The 22,915-nt window shown below is 44.6% G+C and overlaps 1 protein-coding gene across 1 annotated transcript in view; it reads right to left on the reverse strand.

Moving 5' to 3' along the window:
• Window positions 1-22,915, reverse strand: part of LOC128299486 (protein amalgam) — a 198,420-nt gene that overhangs the window by 8,539 nt on the left and 166,966 nt on the right. Inside the window, exons 4-6 of the mRNA XM_053035470.1 lie at window positions 17,415-17,536; window positions 17,153-17,306; window positions 11,592-11,689 (exon numbers count right to left, since the gene is read on the reverse strand). Coding sequence (XP_052891430.1) covers window positions 11,592-11,689; window positions 17,153-17,306; window positions 17,415-17,536 — 374 coding nt within the window. The remainder of the gene's footprint in view (window positions 1-11,591; window positions 11,690-17,152; window positions 17,307-17,414; window positions 17,537-22,915) is intronic.

Below are 22,915 nucleotides of genomic sequence, written 5' to 3' on the forward strand. Positions count from 1 at the left end.
AGATCAGAATCAACTCAGTGAACAACCATAGCATCATTAACAAAATAATTTGGAAGTTAAAAGAAAACCAGCTTCGATTGATAAAATCTTCAGTGGCCCCTTATTATAACAACCGGAGTAGCAAAGAACAAGCAATCCTTACTAGATTAAGAATTGGACATACACGACTGACGCACTGCTACCGATTAATCGTAACAGTCAGGCATATCCTTGCTGACTGCATAGGATACGCCCAAGGTCTGTGTAGGATAGAGGTCGAGTAGTATAGAGCAATTTGACATGTAGCCAAAAGTTCGTTACACGTGATTTGACGTTTGGACGCTCTTTTCCATTCAAATGTTTTGTGTGTAGTTGTGTTGATTAATCGGGATATAGTTAACAAGTAGGCTAGACGCAAGGAATCTTACACGGGCAACCAAACGTCAAATGAAATCCAAAATGGCTAACCTCTATCTCGGCTATTACTCGACCTCTATCCTACATACGCCTGGGATACGCCAAAGAAAGCAAAAACAATAATTTAGAATGTAATTTTGATAGTATATTAGCAAACCAGGATACAAACGAAATCAACATTTGAAACTTTATTAAGGAAATTAAATTATGGAATGAATTATAAAGGGCAAAGGAAATTGGGGAACTGAGGGAATGTATATGTATTTCACATTAGATGTAAAGCAAAGAGGCGAATGTCAGCCAATTGGCACCAAGCCTCTATAAAATGAATAAAAAAAAAATTAACACAATAATTGTTGTCCAACCCAAATTTGCATTTCGATCGCAGCAGTCTGGCAGCCTGGGGTTATCTTTTCGATTGGGAAAAGCGTGGCAAGGCAAGTTTGAGTCGTTGCTTGTTACGATTATTAAATTTCATATTGATGGAAGAACATGCTCATTGCTGTCACGTAGTATACACAAAATTATTGCACATTTTCTGTGTCCACCTGAGTGGAATACCTTACGGTAGGAGCGTACCGGTGTGAGTGTCGTTGACGATAGGACCGTTTATAGAATTGGTACAACAGTTACGTCCCCCCTTCCCGTGCCTGCTGCTGCTAGAGACATCTGATTGGGCAAGTCGCTTGAATTATTGTTACACAAGATAGCAACAACACCGCCGACTCTTTACGGTGGCACCTAAAACCGAAAACAACGCCATGAAGTCGTTTCACTCTTGACACGTTGATTGATCATAAACCAAATGAAAACAACCCACAAAACGACGCCATCCGACAATGGCTCCCGTTTCAACCTCGGTTCTGCCTTCTCGCACCGCTCACGAACATGGGGGTGGTGGGTGATGGTGTACTATAAACGTTAAATTTAACGTGCCAACAGGCGAAATGCAATAAACACGAGAGTCGCGGAAGGAAGAATGGAAAAGTTGCTTTCGAAAGCGACACGGTAGTGGTGGAATGTGAAAATTTGTTTGATACAAACAAAAAAACTTCCATAAGCAAAGGTGTACCAGGATGATGGTATTGGTGCTGATTGTAACTTATTGTTTATTGGAAACAAGCGGACGAAAGCGTGTAAAATTGCAAGCAGCAAAAAAGAAAGCAAAAAAAACTCATACAGCCGCATTGTTTAGTGTGACCCGAGTGTGAACATTTTCATCGTACCACCGAGAAGATATGCAAATGTATGGCGGAATAAGTTGCTGGTGCTTATATTAATATACAACTCGATATGGAGCCCGACGGTGTACGGTGTACGGTGATGAAATGCTGTTGAAAACGGACAAATAACAGGCTATAAGTGAAGATTTTCAGGCGTGGTGGCAAGGTGGCAAGGGCACGCCTGAAGTTAATGCAACGCCAACCATATATGATCGTAGGTGGTAGGTTTGGGAAAATGAATTCATTTCGCTTCGCCTCGCGCCCTGGGGCACGAGTTGCCCCGCGTGGATGCTCAAAACATATGATAGCATTCCGTTTCCTTAAGGTGTATTATCCGACCACGTGCGATGAGAATGCGGATTCATGAATATAAACGATCTCCCCGCTCTTTACCGACGAAATGTCCCCGAAGGTGTGGAGGAGAGCGTGTCCGCGCGCGCGTGTGTGTCTGTTTATGCTGTGTTTATGCTCCGTGGAATTGTCCCTTGGCTTTTAGTCCAACTCTTCAAGCAGTCTACCAACGCTAAAAGCAGACGGCGGAATAAAGCCGAAAGGTCGACCGGTAGGGAAAAAGGTAATTCATAGGAGTGCGGTATAAAGCTTAGTGAAATTGGGACCAAGTTTTCATGCATGCATACGATACTACCCCGGCGCACTCGAGCGCACACTGCTCCGATGTCACCCCGGGCACCAAAGGGCCGTACGGAGAGCTGATTTCCAGCAGGATACAGCAGTTCATAAATAGTTGATGAAGCGATTGCCAGTGATTACCGTTGTTAGGTGTCAATGAGATTATCCGTCGCCGATGATCTCATCTCGAGTCCGCCGGTCCGTAAAGGGGTAGTGCGGACATATCTCTTTTAAGATGCTCATTTCGCTAAATAAAATGGAAACAGCCAAGGTGTCTGGGAATGTGCCGTACGATGGAAAGGTGCATGGACATGAATCTTTGAGTGGTAGTAGCAGCAGTAGTTACTGTTATGAGAGAAAATGGAAATTTGTACAGGAAATTACGTTTACGATTCGAGAGATGGAGACTTGTCCGTTGCACGCGAAATAGGATATGCTAGAATTTCTTTGTGTTGCACCGTGATTTTATAGTAGGCCATTTTTCCATAGCAACCCTAAAAGCTCTCTTTTGGAAGAATTATTTCTTGAAGCATTTTTTAAATATGATTTTATTTAAAATTTTTATTTTTATTTTATTTTAAAATTTTAAAAAGAAAAAAGAAATGAATATTTAAATACTAACTTACAATTGAATACAAGGGGAACAAAAAAAAAACGAGAACGGAGAAAATAAGAAGCAAGATTACAATGAACATTTAAGGACTTCTATATCAATCACAGCATTGTTGTTTCCAATAATGTGGATAATATAGTTAGTAAACAAACGTAGGATCAGGATCCGCTTACTTTTACTAATATTCATTAGTACAGGTAAGCGGATGGATTGGAAAGAAGGGTTCAGGGAGTGGTCTATCTTGTGGATGGCTTGTAGCTAAATACTCCAGGCCGACGACACTCTGGAATTCAAAGCAATTTGTCCACACCAGAGCATTCTGTGCACGCTGATGATCCTCTTTTCATCTTGAAAAATAACTCTCCATAAGCTATTTTCCTTTTTGCCAGTTGATAGAGAACTGATCTCTGTGAGGATGTAAGATTTTTTTCGAGCTGATGTTGGCCCAAACCGATCGCCAGTTTAATGCTTGCGATTCCTGTACTACTTTCGCTTCAGGGAACCTCTCAACTAGCATTCGTCGCATCGTTCGGGCTGTGATGTCAAACGTTTTATCCGGGCTGTAAGCTAGCAGGTAGAATGACGTTTCTCAGACATGGATATTTCGTTGAAATAGAGTTAATGCTAATGTTCGGGGGCTTTCCAGCATATGAAATGTGCTGCTCCCCGACACGCTCCCCGGTTGGCAGTGCCTGCGTTGTGATAGACGTGGATGTGCAGATTTAACCCACCACGGTTGCGGGGCAAGGCTAATTGATAGATAGGCACACGTATGTCTCCAGATCCTTGCCATAGGAATGACCCAATCGTCAGCGAGACCTTTGCTATATCTATGGCTCTGGCAGCGCTATTTTTCCAGAGCAACCCTATAAAGCTCTCTTTTGGAGAGCTATTTCTTGAAGCTTTTGTGGGTCAAATGTTAAATTCTGGATGTAAACTATCGCACCTCTAACTGATCCAATCTTCAGATTCATCGTCCTGCTCGAGAAAACCAGCTCAAAATCCGTTCCCATCACACCCGCCTGTGGATGCTTTCATCCTCCTCAATTTACTGATGCACTTGAGTAAAGTGAGCAGATTGATTTAAAATTGTGATTACACTGTGCACTATAAATTATCTACTCAGGTCAATCCCGGATGCACTGAATTAGGAAGGTTGCCTCAGCTCAGTGCCATTAGCGGGGTGCCATACGGGTGTACGGTTGGTGCCGGCAAGGAATCAAGGATCGAGATGAATTATTTATCACTTTGCCCACTGGAAGCGATAGGTAGGGCGTTGTGTGTGTGGAGGTGAGGCAGATTTCCTTTCGCGAAATGTTGGCACTTTCTTAGATTAGATTTCACACTCTCCAGCTGGACTTCTTGCCCACCGGGGGGCACCACCGGGGAATCATGGCCTCGCAACACTCTGCAGCCCGATTGAATTCGAAATCGATCCATAAATTTACCGGGTTTCGTGCGCGTTTGAGCGTGGTGCAGTAAAATCTAGCACTGTTCGAGCTGTTCGTCTACACGAGTTTAGTGGCGACCGGCCCTTCTCCCTGCCATCAACGCCAGTTGGAATTGGTTAGAAGTTGTAAAATTTTATTCCAGATCCTTCACCCACAGCGCTGTGGTGATAAAACGTGTCCGGAGTTAGCGCCGGAGAAAGGAATGGTGCACATGGTGGATTGTCAGATATTATCTTCTCACCGTGGCGAGTCAACCAGTGGGTCAAATTATTAGCCCACCCTCTATCTGATTTGACGTTGCGGAGCACGGGCTTTCGCGTATGCCGCTACTGACCTCTATACGGTGTGACGAGTTATTACCCACCGCCAGAACGGTGCGCTCAGGTGCGTTGCACACGCTGTGGTGTGGTTTCGTATTCCGTCGTCAGTCCGAGCCCCACCGGACCGGAGAGTTTTTGCACTCGCTAGTTCCAGCGCACGGCGCAGAGTGCATTATTCTGTTCAGTTGCGATGAGCACGGTCGGTTTTCATCCGACTAACCGGTGGCGTGATTGTTGCCCGGCTACTAGCGCGAAAGTTTATTAAAACCGGCGGATAATTTGCTGCCAGGAGCGACCCGCGGTACCGCGGTAAATGAAACAACAGAACGTACGACGACACGGACAGGCAATATTGGGTCGATTAGAGGTGCGCAGTTTTATTAAAACTCTGTTTATAGCTTCCCGCTCCGAAACGCACACGTATTCCCGAGACGAAAGCACAGAAAATGCCTGCAAAACACCATGAACTCCATGGCTTCCGAACAGTTTTCCTCCGAAAGAAGTGTAATATCGTACCAACGAACAGCCGGTTTTGTTGTAGCGTTCGAGTACAGCACACAAAACTAGCACCCGTTTCAGACTCATTTATCATTTGCAACGCCGTGAGAAGGATGGTTGTCTCCACAGTGGACGGTTTTGGTGCTTGCGAGAATGCCCAGTGGCTTCGCAATCTAAACCAAATGCACAAAAGAGAGACATCACACGGAGCGCGCGATAAACCAAAAATAACATCACAATTCAATGAGTGGGAAAATGGAATTTTTCCCCCATCGCCCCATTCGTCCAGGAGCGCGACACCCCACCGGCAATCGGTCTTTAGATATTCCTTCGGTAAGGGTTTTTTTTTTTGGTACGCCTATTTGTCCGAGTGTGTATACCGAAGAATCCGTTTCCGTGTTCGTGTATATTTTACCACCTCAAACGGACTGCCGGGGTGGTTTTCGTTAAGTGGTGAGGTTTCTACATCTTCCGGGATGGAATTCGTTAGTCCAAAAAATACGAAAAGGGTGTCCCAGGGAAACACGACGAAACATTGTGAAAGCGCACATCGATCCACGAACCACCGACACGGAGTTTTCATTCGCAATGGAATGTGCGCGATCCAACAATGTGGTGCTCTGTGTGTGTGTTTGTCGATTTTATCTCCCGTGTTTTTCCCCCCACTTTCGTATGTTATCTTCGCTTTGGCTTCCGTTTTTTTTTTGCGTCCTGAAGACCACATTCCAAACTAATTCCTTAATATTTTCTACGTGCTCGGGATGCAGTAATAAGCTTCATCTTTGGTCGTTTCCCTTACCGTTTTGTCCTTCGGCACGGTTCTTTATTCCTTTCCCCGGACGAGGGTTTTTGCCGAGGGTGGCAAACACAAAAAAAAAAAAACAATTCTTTTCCTTAACTTTTCCTCGCCTTGGGAACCTTGGGGATTGCTCGGCAAGTTGCTGGGAAACTTGCGTTTTTTTTTTGCGACGCTTCTTTTATTATTATTGATTTGAAATTTTATCACTTTTCACAGCTTCTCCTTCCGATTCGTTCGTTCGGTTGTCACCGGCCAGTGCTTTTTTTTTCGCTTCATGATTGGCTATTTTTTTCCATGATGTTGAATCCTTCTCCGGGAGTTTGGTTGCTTGCGCTTTGTGTATGTGCTTTTTAGTGTTTTTTCCCTTCATTTCGTGCGTTATTTGTTTGCCTTCTTTAACCGTCTGCCGTCTGGTATGTTTTCATTTCTCACCAGCTCACCACCGGCAATCGAATTCCGAATTCCGAAAATTTCTCGCAACTTTTACGGGTTGTTGCAGCAGCGATTCCGATCGGTCACGGTGGTCTCTATTATCGTAATTTTTGTTCGATTGAATTTAGTGTTTCATTCGTTCCCCTCGACTTAATCATCACCGTCATCATACGGGTTGGTGGGGGGAATGGTGGCCGAAGACGGTAGGTACGGGGGCGCGAACCAAACGGTGACGATTGTGATGGAAGTGATAATGGGATTCGGTGTTCCATTTTGTTTTTCTTCCGTGTTCCGTGTTCCGTGTTCCGCACCCGAAAACGATGCGGTGAATTTTACGACAGCATTGCCAGAATTTCTATCGCGTGTCCGCATTGCTCCGCGACCAAAGGTGATAAGCTTCGCAAGCACATTCCGAATGGTGAAGGTTTCTTTTTTCATTATTATTACCGCCAGTTACGAAGGACATTTATCATACGGCGTTGATGTGCAGGAAGTGACAGAAGGGCAGGAGAATAATATCTAAATTTTTATCTGTAAACGAAAGAGTTTGCATTGAGTGTTGCTCTTGGTAATGTTGTATGTTGTAATAGAATAAATTACAACACGTTAGCTTATTCGCTACTAGCGTTGAATCGTTTTACACCATTACTTTACCCTTACCGAAAGGATGCGTGTAATGAAATGCTCATCAAAGACCATCACACAGCACCAAACAACGTCTTCCGCTCGACGTCCAATTTGAGTGAATACCGTCACGCTAATGGCTATATTCACTTCACCAACAGTAGCTGCTGCAAGCGTCCGACCAGTCAGTAGCAGAATGTAACACACTGGATTGAAGCAGCGACACCCACGGCTCAACGATGAAGGGGAACACATGTTTGCTTCCGTCGCTGTGCCTCGTAAGCCGCTCTATCGCACATCATCATTATCAGCAACTCATCAGCAGCCGTAATAGCAACACCCAGCGACCCAGACAAGGAAAGCTTCCTTCCTTCCGGCCTATCGGAGATTGGAGCGACATGCTGCGACTTCATTGCGGGGCCGATGATGAACTGGATGGAAATGGCTTACGATGAATTTTACGTGCTTAGATGGACGCAGACGAGCGGCGGCCATTGTGCGGTCATCTCTATTGGCAGACGTCAGCGTAATGACACAGTCCTGACCCTCCCCCCGGGCACTGCCTTTGGTTTATTGGGGATTATGAAATTAATTTATCCAAACAAAGCAAAAGTTGGTCTTGGTGCGATCCAGCGTGACTTCACTTCCTTGTGCAATGGAATGTTCTGTATTGATGTACGGAACAGAAAAAAATGTGAGCGAAAGCTAGAATCGCAAACTATACCGTGAGGAGTGTAGCGGTTCGTTGGAACCGCTGTCGAAGCTTCAGTAGCATCAATATTACTCTGTTATGAATTTTAATTACACTTTACTCTCCCGTCGAACAAACATCGCGAGGGGCCCTTTCGTAAATAAAAAAAAAAATGCAAGAGCAAGAGGAAGTTGTTCACTTTGTTCCAACGCCAGTCTGCTGGTGCAAGAACTAGTGCGGGAGTAGACCTTACCGCATTTTCCTGCAGCTAGCATTGAAGGACAAGTCGTTGCGATTGAAGTGGGCCTATGATTACATGCATGGTGCAGCCTCCTGTTGCACGAGGCTCGGTGGAAAGTACTTGTATATTGTGGCCTAACTGGGTATCCACGAACAAACCCTTCCAGGAGAGTCACCCCCACCCAGTACTTGGGCCGAGGGTGCTCCAGTCAAGGGTGGAATTGATGACAAGGGTGCTTGGGCGTCCATGGGGTACGGCAAACGAAAGAACCAATTAGAAAATTGAACCCACTCAGCAGAAAATATGGACAGCGTACGGGTGCAAAGCACTTAGCAGCCACATAAGCCTATACACCAAGCACACGCACACGCGGGCGCATCAGAACACGCTGACTGTTGGTTGAGGAAGTATCCTTTTTTTTGCGTTAATTAATTTGATGAAAAAAAAACGGGATCACACTGGCCTGGAGTTGCAATTTCGTGGCAAACTAAAAGCACCATAAATTTGGCGGTGCACCATTTAACGAATTGAAAAGCATCTGACCGCATGTTCAATCTGTTGGGCTGCTTGTCTGGTTAGTATTTTTGATCGATTGAAGCAGGCAGTTGATGAACACGCTGTGTTTGTGTGTGTTTTTCTTGTCGGTGGCCTTTCGGTGCGGATGTTTTCAGAAAACTTTTACGATCGATCAATGCTCGAGGGTGGATGCAAGATAGATCTCGGAAAGTTTTTCATGCAATCGAGAGCATTTCTTTGTTTTCGATGAAATACTGATATTTACGCGTCGGTCAGCTGTTCCTTCAGGGCATTTATCTTCCGTTGTTAGTCCATTGATGCCGGATGCGTATTTGGTATATTTTGATTATATGGATAGGTTTAGTTGATTTTTTTACACATTTGATTTGTTTAGAGGGAAGAATGATGCAGCTAACATAAGAAAGGCATAGAAATAAATGGTTGACAGCGCGTATCCGATTTAAATACGTAAAGTAGTTTGCGGCAAAACGTACGGCAAATTTTGAGCAAGCATTATTCAATGTTTTATAGGAACGACTGTTCCATGTCCATGGAACTTCCGATCGAACGATTTAATGAAAAAAGATCCACAGGTTCCTTACCATATGCAAATATGTACTATTTCAGCAGCATTAATACCAATAAATCGAGAAGAAGATTTGGAAGCGCATGCAGATTTGATTTTGCTAATGGACGGTACCAACCCGTCACCGGACCACGGCCATGGCAAGAAGCAACCGTTTCAAGTGCAACGTCAACAGTTTTGACATGCAAAGGCTTTTGGTCGGGCAACCATTTATCCGGAAATCCACATCTAGGATCGGGGGGGCTACAACTTGAACTTGTGCTTGTAGCGAGAAATTAAAATTCAATTTGCTACCCCTAGTTTAATGGAATTGCAAAGTTGGTATGCTGGAAAGTTATGTTATCTTTGCATTGATGTATGTTCCCCCCCCCCCTCTTTTTCCCTTCATTTCCACATGCCCCCAAAGGACGCTTCGCCGAAATCCGACGCCCACACAAACCAACGGTTTGCGATTACGAAGCATGAATCGAATTTCGATGGCCAATCATTCGAATCTTCGTTCGGGGTAGTTGCACCAAAAAAACAGATCGGTTTTGCAGTGAAAATGCTGAGCATTTGTGTGCACGAGCCTGTGTTTTTCAATACGATTGAGTGGTGCCTCTATTGAATTGATCCTGCTGGACGGGTGAAGTAGGCTGTGAGTGTTATTTACAGAGAAACGAGAAAGGGAGCGAAAAACAAAAAGAAAGAGAGCAAGATAGGAAGAGAGGAAACGTGTTGCTGAAAGATCGTCTTCTGAAATTGAATTACTAGGGAAAGTTTACCATCCAAGCAACCTTTACGCTACGACCACAGCTCCTTAGTTCACTCGGTGTTGGTTCCCATATCATTTGAAATGATGGCGATTTTCAATCCGGTTGGGGAAAACCCGTTGATGTATATGTAAGACGTTCAAACGTGTCCACAGGAAGAAAAAGCTAGAAAATAAAACTATACACTGGCGTTGGTATCCATCAAGGGCCAACCGGAGCGTGGCATGATAGGAGTCAATTTTCACACCAACCACTTTTGCATTGCATGGTTCCCTCCCCCTGGACTACCCCTTTTTCCGACGATCACTTTCGTGAGGCTCTCGTCATGAACCGAGTGAACCGTCTCGTTTGCCGTTATGTTGTGGCCGATTGAACCGCCTCAAGAGGATCTAGTTTGATTACACCACTGCGTCCGGAAAAGGACTGGCAGCATAGAAAACGGGGCGTGTGTTTTTATTTTGACTCTATCGCAGTAGCGGTGCTGTGATAGGGAACTAGCACATGACTAAACTACAAAACTGAGCCTATTCCGTTACGCTTCGTTTCGTCCAGGTGCCAAGTCGAGCCACTTGCTTTCATCGTCGCAATAAAGTGCTTCATTTTCATTCCATTCTTGCTGGGAACGGAGGGACTTGCATTTGTGTGCGCTGTATCACCATGATCGGTAGGCTGTTTCGTCACGTCAGCAACATTAGGCAGCAGGTAAGAAAGCGGCAAGGTTTGCGGGAAAAGAGTTTTGTCCCCAAATGCCGCTAAGGAAGCTTATTGCAGTCTTGCGTTCGATTCGATTTTTCCACCCAACTTCTTGCACGATAAGACCTTCCTTGGTTGGCGATACGGGTAGGATGGATACAGGCAAGCGTAATGGTCGAAGCGTGTGCTATGGCACGGCCAAAAACATGTTATTGGTTTCCAATTTTGTTTCATCTGCTAAGAGGCAATTGTGTGTGTGTGTGTGTGTGTGTGTGTGTGTGTGTGTGTGTGTGTGTGTGTGTGTGTGTGTGTGTGTGTGTGTGTGTGTGTGTGTGTGTGTGTGTGTGTGTGTGTGTGTGTATGTGTGTGTGCCTAGTGGGTATGGCAACAAAGTGACGACAGAACGGTTGCACACCTGGAGCACATGAGTGACCATGCGTCTCCATGGAAAACCATGCGTCTCCATCAAGAGTTGAAAACTACTCCCATAGAACGGTGGTGCATAAAAAGCAATGTGATTGCATGTAGCGTTGAGTGGAAGCGAGAAGGAAAGAACGTAAACGAGCAGACGAGCTTCGAATTGAAGTTGAGAGTGCGATGAATTTCAATGAATTTTCCACTCTTAACCCTTAAACCCACTTACGATTTTCGACGATTATTGGGCACTTTCAATCTTTTCTCTAGCGAAAGCTAGCAGTGTGTGGCCAACCATTTTTTTGATGATTAATGCTTTCGCTCTCGTACTTTCTTACGGTGGAAGAAAGATGGGAACGAGCATGGCACGAGCGTGTGTGAACGCATGACGTATAGACGTAACGAATTTAAACTCACTTGTTGCCCTCGGATTTCACCTACCGAACGCTGTGACTGGCCTGCCACCAGCCCGGATCGGTTTTGCCAGAACGTAACTCTAATTTGATAAATGCTACGTGACTTATTTCATTAAACGGCCACCGTTCACCACTCTGGAGCGGGGATGAAATGCGGAGACGAAAAGGAATGGAGCGTCACACATACACACACGCACACACTCACACACACACACATACACACCGGCTGTTGAAAGGTTTACTTTTATCAACTCGTCTCCAGGCAACTTTCTCCGTTCGGTTAAAGAGGAACTTACCGTTGGTTGGGGATCAGCGTGTACGATACACTCGAGCTGCGCCTCAAAACCCTCGCCGGAATGAATCCACGATTTTTCCACGCTGATATCGGGCGGATCTGAAATGAAATAGGAATGGGAAACGTCCAAACGGGGGTCAGTGTGCGTTGATGGCCAGCACGGTGGAAAAAGGGCAACATTAAAATCAATCAGCTTTTCATGTTCCACCTCGGTTACGGTAACGTATGGTGCAGTGAAGTGCAGCAGAGTAACAGATGAGATTGGCTGACCAATAAAAATACTGATTTTAATCAAGAGCTATTTCGGTGATGGACGCGGCGACGTAGCGATCGATCAACACAAAAAAAAAAATGCTTTTTCCACGGCAATCAAAACGGAAGTGAAAAGGTGGAGAAAATGGTGTCTCCTTCCCTGCCGGTTCCGTTCGCATCCCGTTCGGCGCTTTCGGTAAAGTACGCTACGGTAACGCACTATTTTGAGCTGCACAAACGGGGAACTGCATTGTGTTGAATAATATTTTATTAAATACATCATTATACCCTCTGCTCGTCAGTTGTTTCATTTAAATGCTTTTCAAATGATAGATTGAACGAAAAGATTATTACAGCTTATATGAAGGAACAAAAAAAAAAATACTACCGTACTATATGGTAAGGGCAAGGGGGTCGCATTGTTGAAAAATGAACCTCGCGGTATTCCCGTGGCAAAGCCCAGTTGTTCACCGCTATTTACGGGATCAAGTGGAATCATACCAGGGCTGGTCAAGTCGGACTAAATCATTCACATGTGTTGTATGTAAAAAGCAATGATTTAATGCGAACGTGGCGCATGCCGTTTGTGCGTATGTGTGGTAATGGTTAAAATCGATTTTATTTATACATATTTCGATTGAATCAACCACCATCGAGGTCACCTAGCGGGGTGTACGAAGGTTTGCGTCATATTGAATGATTGTTAACCGTCAATACCGAGCTTAAAATAATGTGGTGCGTTATGCAAATTGTGTTTTCATTTTCCGATTCTTCCCGATATTACCGGTGGTGGGTTCAAACAATATTATCGAAATATCAATCATGTAGGATTATGTCCGTTTAAAAATCAATCGGTTTGTTGCGTCCAGCAACCACTATCCCAACAAATAGGCGACCACGAACTGTTTCTTTTAGCACAAAACTATATTTTCATGTATCCGTCATGCGTTTAGCGTTAGCGTTAGTTTGATAGTTCGGAGCGGAGTGAGCGGAGTTTTAGTTGAGAAGTAGTCTCTCCAAGTGTTTTTGTGCTCGATCGTTCTCGGATAATCGGAAACCGAACACGATCCCTTACTAGCTGCGAGTGTCACCTAGCGCAACCTGACGTATCGCTGCGGCTAAATTCAATCAAACCGTTGCTCTTAACCTTCAAGTAGGCAACCGGATACTACTTTTTTTAACTTTAAACTGCAATTACTTTTGATTCATTGCATGTAGTGACCTGAAAATTTCTGTAGTCTCCCAACTTTTTATATCCGATTTTTTGGTGCATAAATTGTAATTTTCAACAAGCAGAAGGATTTTATTTTGATTTGTTTTAAACTTTACTACGTAAGTTGGCAACCAGCATTTTTTATGGAGAATGACGTTTCTCTTCTTCTTCTTGCGCTTATTTTCGAATCAAATTCAATCGATTTAAAATTTGAAATGGACCGTTAGTTTAATCATAACATAGAACAACATAATGAATGAATGAAATAGATTTGAGATACGCACAAGCAACAAAAAGTCTAGAATAAATTAAAAAAATGTAAATAAATACATTACATAAAATTAAACGTATTAAGACAATGATTATCCTGAATTAGCGAAAGTGTAAACAATGGATTGTAATACAACGCATTTCCTATTACTTGTTTCTTTTTTATATTATAATATGTGTGATATACAAAAAATGTAAATAATATTGCATTATAGTTCTATATTTTTTTATCGTTCCAATTTTCAAAGATTTGCTAGAATATAAATGTGTAGAAAGTATTGTTTACCTGCGAAAACCGTTAATTGTATACGTCAAAACGTTACTTGTGTGAAATTGGTTGACAACTCTAAGGTCAACAGATTCATTAATTCGTTACCGTATTAAAATGATTTAATCAGTTATTCTAAAACAAATCAAAATATGTAGCCCCGGTTTTGGAATAAATCTTGTTGCTATTCTGATTAAAACCTTTTTAACCTTACTTCTCAGGGTAATTTATTCACCATCGATCGGTTCACTGTTGCGAAACAATCGGGCCCGAAGCCCTTATTGCTTGATAGGCGATGCTTGGCAAATTATTCCTTGGGGTTCAATTGCTCAGTGATTGTTTGCATTGTGTTTTCTCGTCTGGGATTGACTTTCCCTGCAGGGAGGAACGCCCACTCTCTCACACACACACACCCACACATCGTTGTGCGATTCATTAATGCCCGATCGAAGGGAAGCTGATTATTTCCCAACGATTCTCAGCAAACAGCACAGAAGGAACAGCCCCCCTTAACCCTTGTGCAACGAGCGAAAAGGAGGCAATGATGTTTACGGATACCTTGGCACTGCTTGGCACTGCATGCTAGATGAATAAATGATATGCATCCACCGAGTCGAAATTGAACTGTCAGATCTAGCAAATGCTACGCAGCAAGCGACCGGAAGCTGCCGCAAGCCACCACCGAGCGGATGTGAATGGGTATGGATGAAAAATTAAATTTCACACTCTGCTGGTAGGATGCAACGGTAGGATTACCTGGCCGGTTGGTCAAGTACGGAAGTTTCAACGAAGGGAACTCATCCAACGTGCCCGCACATTTGCCTACGCACGTTGCAGCTCCAACTCCTGGGACTGGCATTGAAGTTGCATATTTTATACCTCCGCCACCGATTGGCGCGAGTCGATTGTCTAATCCGATCAGTACTGGCCCGGGGGTTTCATCGTATCGACGTGGTAAATTTAATTAGCGCATTCTAGGTAACCGGTCCGGTTGGCACATAACTGCACGCGACTATCGCGGTGCATTCGCGCTGTTTGCGGGCTGCATGGCCATCATCGAACGGTGGACCAGCCGAACGTTAAATTGTTTGATTTAAGGTGCCAGTGGCGTGCGTCAGGTCTGCTCGGTTCTCTGATTTTATGCACAACTCACCGATCGGCAAACCACTCTCCCGTGGGGGATTGGATCAGATTGGAGCACACTTACGCCGGAAGGAATGTTTGTCGAACCACCGACCGTGACGAATTGTACGCACGGCGTATTGGGGTTTTGCTTTCGAGTGTTTGCACAAGTGCGTTGTGTTCCTGTGCCCCGAAGTAGCGCACGCGGTGAGGACTTGAATCCTAAAAATGATGAAATATTTGAACTTTTGCTCTTTGCTGCTAATAAGCTCAAACATTTTATCACACAATGCATTGCACGCGAATGGAAGGGGGCAGAATGATGCAAAGCTGACTGCCAATCAGCTCAACAATGCATGATACAGTGGTACGTATGAACTTAATTAGAATGATGGTTGCTCTCCGCGCTGCAGACCAACATGTACATGGAGGATTTCATTTGAATATACCCAGATGTACGTAATGAACCCTCGGGCGCAGCGGTACCGAAGCAGAAGGCGTAAAGTCATATTTACAGACTGCCACGCTAGCCGTAACATGTGAGTGCATTTATTCTACAGTTAGCTAGAGCCACTGGGTACCTCGTTAATGGAATTATAACAGAAAGTGAAAAATTATTCCAAACGCACAGAAAAAGACTTTTATATATTAAACACAGAATATATACTATGTTTAAACAAATAATATAGATTCTTTTACTTTTTTATCGGCACAAAAACCTTGCCAATTTTGTGTTTTTATTTACTCGTAGCTGGATGGTCAAATACTGCGTACGGGGGATCGGTCGGGATAGGATTTTGGTCCGGTCCGTTCGTGTGAAGACCGGCGCCGCTATTTATTATTTTTATTTGTTTAATCAAATTGTTTGCCTTGCGGGCTGTACAATGGTGTATAAAAAAAATAAAACTAAAGTGGCCCTAAACTAAATCCTACAACGAAAAGAAGAAATGAAGAAAACTGTAGGAACCAGCGAGTACAACTAAACCGGAAAAACGAAAAGGAAGGAAACAAATAGAAGAGGAAATGGACAATTCACAAAACAGAATAAATAGAGTGAGAAGAAAAGGAGAAAGCGAAAAGAAAATAGAAAGATAGCTAATTCGAAGCAGAGGATAACATACGAGAGCGAAATGAAGTCAGGGTAAAATAAGTATAAACAATCTAATCTCGTAGTAACATCAACAAGTGGTTAGTATTTGTAGATTTGCACAATAGGTAGACAGGCAGTAAACCGAAAAATATATATACTTCAATAACTCCATGAGAGTATGTTGCTGAGCGAGCCAATTGTTAACCAAGAAAGGAAGAATCAAAAAAGGACTTAAAAGAGGAATAAAAAAACTCGATAATCGCTCATCTCGCGTGTGTAATCCGAGTGAATTAGGCATACACCTGTATGAACCTCAAAGGGATCTCCTTTTTACCGAAAGAAAATCAATTGAGTCATAACTTACAAAGTGTTAACACCCAAAGGATATTAAATCGCACGGAAATGAGGTTTCTCTCTTTCGCTTCCTTTTCAAAATATTGAAACTTTGAAAGTCTTTTTAAAACTTAGTTTCTATAAAAAAAGTGACTGATTCAGATAAAAATTTTATTAAAATTGTCCATCTTTTGCTACTGTGGCCCAACATTCTACAAATAAAACACTATTATGAACACGATGCACTTCTACTCTTGCGAGGAAAATAGACGAGCATTCGAGGAATGTGCACCATGTGGGAGGGAGGTTTCACCCAGCAGGCGGAATCGTACATCCAATTATATGTCCGATCGTGGCTTTTTTGCTTCCATTCCCTGAACTAGCCCGTCCTAACCGAATGGTGAAATAGCATGAAGCATGGTGGTGCATGGAGCACGGCCGGAAAAAATACTGAGCATAATATATTTTAATGTATACGTCCCAGTTTCCGCTTCCGTGGCGTCCACCATCCCCCTCCCGTACGGCTAACCACCACATAATCGCAACACATTGGACGGGCATTATCGTGACCCCACCGCGTTGGAAATGTCTGCATCGCGGAAGAAACTCTCGCAGCCGTTTCCCAGCAGCACCCGTACCAGGCACAAACTGCAGCCGTGGTAGCAGAACGAACAAAAATGCCAAAATAATAATGTGATACTTTATTTCAGCTTAAGATGGTTATTAAACCCGCCCTCCCCGCTTCTATGCCACCTGCTTCCGGCACTGCTCGCTGATTCGGTCTGCAAAGAAGTTTTCGCGAAACGAAATCTCTAAAAAGCAACAAACTCCATGGATGGCCTTCTGGTGGACTGATTTATGCTGCTGATTCCCTGAACCGTGGCTGTAGGTCGGGTAGAATAATGTTGCTAAGGTCATATAATTTCAAATTATGCTCCAGAGGCGAGGCGAGCGGATATGTGGCCGTGGAGCGGCAATGCGCGCGCGAGACTCGCATCGTTAGCAAACACTTACACAACACATCGAGCCGCATGTCCACGGTGACCGGATCTCCGACGCTGTTGTCCGCGGTGCACTGGTACACACCGGCCTGCTGACGTTCGACACGTTCTAGCGAGAGGACGGGTCCTTCGCCGATCTTGGCAGCCGATTTGCCCGTTCCACTCTGCTGGAAGGTGAAAGAGAAGGATATATGACGGAATATCCCGTGGCGTTAGTATTCGGCCGACTTGCCGACCTGCACTTCAAGTTGGTCTTTTTTTTTTGTTTTACTTACGCGTTTTGTCCAGTAGATGGATGGTACCGGATTACCGGATGCTTTGCATTCGAGCGTTACGGCACCGCCTTTGCGTGCCGTCACCTGGCCGGTGGGTGGGATGGCTCGGACGCTCGGCGGAACTGAAAGTATGCCAGAAGACAGAGCAAGGTTAAATTAGGGGCTCCGGCAAGACAATTAAGGGTTTTTGGGTAAGTGTTAGTGCCTGGAATGACAAAACATCACTCATCGGATATGGCTGGCACCAAAACCTCAAACACGACCGAAGTTTATGGTAAAAGGCAAGGACCAAGACACCGAAAGGACGAAGATGGATGTTAGCATGTTCGTTGGGGTAGAAAATTCGTTTCCTATAAATACGGTTAAAAGCTTTCCGTACTTATCCTAAATTTTACTACATTTCTTTAGTACCGGACGAACGCATCATCACTGGTTGGCTCCCGTTACTCAACTACTTCAGCTCGCCAGGAGCTCCCGCTGCGTACACAACGTTGAAAAAGCCGTGTTGTGGGGAGGGACAACCCGGAACCCGTTCGGTTTCTAAATTGAGATGAATAGTTAATGGCGCTCCCAGTGGGCTCATACACCTGTGATCCGAAAATCCTCGCCCTCCATCGCTCCCTAAAGAGGGCTGTCAGAAATCCATTAAACTAATTTACGTCGATATTACCCGGCACGATTGGGTCGGAAGGATACCCGACGCACGCAGGCTCATGTTGTTATTAAGCGGACTCTGTGGGGGGGCTACTGTGGACATTAATTTGGTAGTGGAAGTGATCTCCCTTCCCGGTGTCGGTACAAATGCCAGAAACATAGTTGAGGGTTTTTAGAGAAAGAGCTTTGGCTTTGACCACCAGAGGTTTGGGGTTTTTAAACGTTACAAACCCCACAATTTCCAAACCATCGAAGCAAGCTAACTGATTGGCCGAAAAGTGAGTCAAATTGATACTCATAAAGGGAGTTATCCGCCCGCGGATAAATAACGCCAAGCTTTGGTGAATATTCCATTGCCTGCCCATTTATTATCCTTGGTTCTCTCGGTCGAAGGAACCACCAGCAGCAGCAGCAGCAGCAGCATGGGTGAGAATTTATTTTATTATTTCATGATAAAAATCACCCCCCCACCACCCTCCAACCGGGGAACACCAAACACCTTTAAGCATCGTTTTTCATGCTCGCCTTCATTTCGGTGACACCGTCGAAAACCGGGGCCGGTTGTGGGCCGCACGAGAGCCCGGAACCAGAAGGACGTACCATTTACATTTCTTTATTTGGTTGGGTGCTGTGTGGGTGGGTGGCAAAAGGTCCGGCTTGACATTGTGTGTGGGGTGCGGTGTGTGACGCGCCAGTTCCCACGAACGAAACAAGACGTTGATTTATTCAAAACACGTGTTCTCCGAGTGTCCTTCCGGGGCGGGTTGTTTTGCGCTGGGATTCCTCCAGTTGAATAGCCCCCTACCTACTCCGCTCAGAGCTGATTTTCCCGTGGGAAGTGAATCAAACGGGCAGCGCATGGGAGGGATTGCACTGGTCAAGAAGGTATGTGGAAGTGAAATATTCACTTTTGTTTGTGTTCTTTTATTGTGCGGTGAAATATCGCGACAGCAAACAAAAAAAACAAAATAAAAGGTAAAGGTGAAATAGAACTGACTCCAAAAAGGTCACAGCCGCGACAAAATCGGTTACTCTGTTTCTTTTCTTCTGGCGTTGTTTTTTGCGAGTTTTTTTTTTCTCGGAGGGCTTTGTCGAAGGCGGGTGTCGTAAGCGGCTTGACGACTGTCCGTAATCTAGATTTGTGCTCGGTACGTGCTGTGCCGTCAATATTTTCGTGAAAATTTGTCCATCCGACGGGATGCTCAACAGGAAGGAGCCGGCAAGCCCAATGAACGGAACACGCTCCAATGTGCTGCTGCTGTTGTTGTTGTTGTGTGGGACTGTACGCTTTTGGAAGCTTTTTTCTCCCCCGGGGTCGTTGACGGATTCTCGGAAGAAATTAATCATAGTGCTTTTTTTGTGTGTGTGCGAAAATGCGTCTTCTGATGCCACTCTGGTGCTTCGGTATACACAGAGGAAAAACACTCGTTACCTAGGCAGCGAAAACAGCACTGGGAACTCAATTTATCGATAATGCTTCGCCGGAAGATCTATAAATGAAACGAAGGAAAAGCATTTTGGGCGCGATCATTTGTCACCGTTTCCTCGAATACTCGAAATTGTTGAATTGATTTAGCGAATTATTTTTAAGAATCAATAACGTTCCATCGATCGCAGCTGCTTCGTGCTAAGCCTGGCGTCGGAGTGTATCAGGTGTGCTAAGCCTGGTTTTGGAGCGAAAGAAGTACCCAGCCAAGGATTGAAATGAATATGGATTAATAAACGAAATGCCAGCAAAGAAATCACATGAGCGGGAGTCAGATTTTTTGTGTGTTGTTGTTCGTCCATTCAGCATCATGCGATAATCATTACCCGGTAAATCGAAATCGCTCATGAATGGGAACGGCGTCGGAAAATGGCATAATGTGTGAAAAGCGCACATGAACCATGATGAGCGGAGTCGTATATTTTTGCATTCCCAACCCCCTCCCCACCCTTGTGCATGTGCAATGATTTATGGCACCGAGTGCTTCCGAGCAATCGTTGTAAACGCTGCACTGGGAGTTATGTGCCTCGAGGAAATAAAACCGAAACCGAAATGCAAAATGGATAAACAACAAGTTATGTTTTATAGCGTTCCGTAGCCAGTGGTACCAGCTCCACTACCACTGTCGAAGCAAAAAGTGCATAAAATTCCCATGCAAATTCAGTGCCGTAGCAATTCCCATGCAAGCGTGCGGTGCGCACGAAATTCGTGTGCTCTTTTATTCGTGTGTAATCATTCTGCGACATGCGGATGAAACAATAGATTCAACATTTTATTTCGTGAGAACAAAAGCACAACGCACATAAAGCAACTGAACCACCCTGTGCGCTCTAACGCGCGCGTGTGTGTGTGCGCGCTGTCGGAAACGAGGGAGCAACAAATGTTGCAAAATTCATTTCTCGACCGACACAAACGGCCTTGTTCATAAATATTGATGAATTTGATCGTGCACCGGTGGAGAAAAACATGCACCGGTAGTGGAGGTGCAGAGAAATTGTTATGATCTTTTTTTTCCAGTTATGAGAGCCTTCACCTCGCGCAAAATCGTCCGAGGAATCATTTATAGATGGAACGCACCCAAGGATGACGCACGGGATGGCGATGGATTGGCATGCGAGTCAACGTCCGTCGGTGGTAAACCAGGAACAACTCCCTCCGGGTGTCACAGCAGCAAGAGAGTCATTGAAATTTGGCTGGAAACACGTGTTGATGTGAATTTTCCAACCATTGCTATACTACGCGCTCCCTTGCGCGACAAGTGCGCACATCAAGCGCAATAAAATAAAACGGGACACAAATCATAAAAGGCAAATGTGCGTGAGAAGCGAACAAACGCGTATGAGAGACCTGGCGAACCATAAATGTAGCGCATACGGCAAAACAATGGGTGCGAGATGTTCGTTTTCCTACAGCGTTCGACCACTTTTGCACGAACTGCACGACGACACGGGATGGCAAAAGTACAACCACTTTTCCGTTGCTCTTGACCGACAATGGGGAGGGAGCTGACAGCGATAATAATACCGACTGAAGCTGATAATGTGATCGTGTCCGTCACCAACCAGCGCTTTCCGCGTTTTGGGGCAGCAAACGGATGAAAGGATCGTTCGTGTTGGCGTTTGGACAACGATAATCCCTGCCACTTTAGCTCTTGACGCTTACTACTTTACGCGTGATTGAGTGTGTGTGTTCGGAGCAACAATGCTGCATGTTTTGTACCGCTGTGCGAGTGTGCGTGAATGGCCATCATGCAAAGTGGAACCGAGCACCGGGCGGGCAACATGTTCAGGGTGTTTCCGTATTTATGGTGCAACAGCGCCAGACAACGCTTGTGCGATAATAAAAGACACCATAATTATATGACCGATGTAGGTCCTACGACAACGGCTAACGGACATCGTGCGACATTCAGGCATAAAACTCCTCCCTTTCCTAGTACACGGTGTTGTGTAAATGTTACCGATATAGCGTGAACAGTGTCCGTGAAGCACTCGTCGAAGCTGCTAGTGATGAAACAAGATTCGCTTTTTGTGGAAATGTACATTTGGGATAAAATGTTATTGTTCTTTCCCAAGGTCTGTGTAGGAAAGGGGTAAAATCAAAGCCAAGATAGAGGTTCGCCATTTTGGATTTCATTTGACGTTTGGTCGCCCGTGTAAGATTCCTTGCGTCTAGCCTACTTGTTTACTATATCCCGATTAATCAACACAACTACACACAAAACATTTGAATGGAAAAGAGCGTCGAAACGTCAAATCACGTGTAACGAACTTTTGGCTACTTGTCAAATTGCTCTATAATACTCGACCTCTATCCTACACAGACCTTGGTTCTTTCCATTGATTCTACCAAAGTGGGTAAAGAGACTAGGTGGGCTAATAGCTCTTTTCAGCAGGCCATTTTTAAATACCCATTTGACGTTTCGCGTTACGGTATCCGTGCACAGTTGTTTTTGTTTTGATTGTGTTGCCTGAAGCTCTTCCTGCAAATTTGAATCGATAATTTCTGTTTCCCAAAAAGTTGAGAGATTTATAATCAACAGTATTCTGCTCCTTCCCTACTCTTTGCGAGTTTATTTTTCAGTTCAATAAAGGTGTCCAGCTTCCTGAGCCGTGTGTGATCAACGGGCAGCCAACTTCGAAGTAATTTAAGACCGAAAACTGATTGGCATAGGTCCTAATCAGTCGTATTGAGAGCAGCTCGTAAAAGTGGGACGGTTTTTTCCGGTATAAACGAAATAGATCACACAATCACGTAATGTCCGTCGTTACCAAACAGGTTGCCAACACGGTTCATATGCGTTTCGTGGTCCTCCAGGATCGTAAAACTTTTTACGTATGACGCCGCGATGTGCGGGCTCGTTATCTAAAACCAGCTAGAAGTCAAGTTGCTGAACAGCTCGCTGGCCTTCGCACAGCCTTGATACTCGTAGATATCCAGTGCCGATTGGTCTGCGGAAAATTCGATGAGGTATTTTCTATTGTGGTTAAACTTTCACAGATAGCTCGGTGACCGTTCTACATTGACGACGGAAAGGTACGGGCACACGATTTGGTACAATTCTTGAATTTGAACAACACTGAAAATATACTCTCTGCACGCAATATCATTCAGAACGATAACACACACACACACACACACTCTCAAGCGACCGTACCGCGAACTGTCAAACCATTTCTACTTTTTTTTCATAGCGCGGTTGTCAAATCGTTAGGGATGAGCCTACCTAGTCTCTTTACCCACTTTGGATTCTACGATAGATGTCAAATCCTTTGACAGGTATAAACATGTGGAGAGAGTATGAGTGTTTTCGGGAGAGGGAGCATGAGCGCTAATCGGGAGAAAAACGACTCGCGCTTCC

The sequence above is a fragment of the Anopheles moucheti genome, chromosome 2 (assembly GCF_943734755.1).
Source record: "Anopheles moucheti chromosome 2, idAnoMoucSN_F20_07, whole genome shotgun sequence".
Classification (NCBI taxonomy): Eukaryota; Metazoa; Arthropoda; class Insecta; order Diptera; family Culicidae; genus Anopheles; species Anopheles moucheti.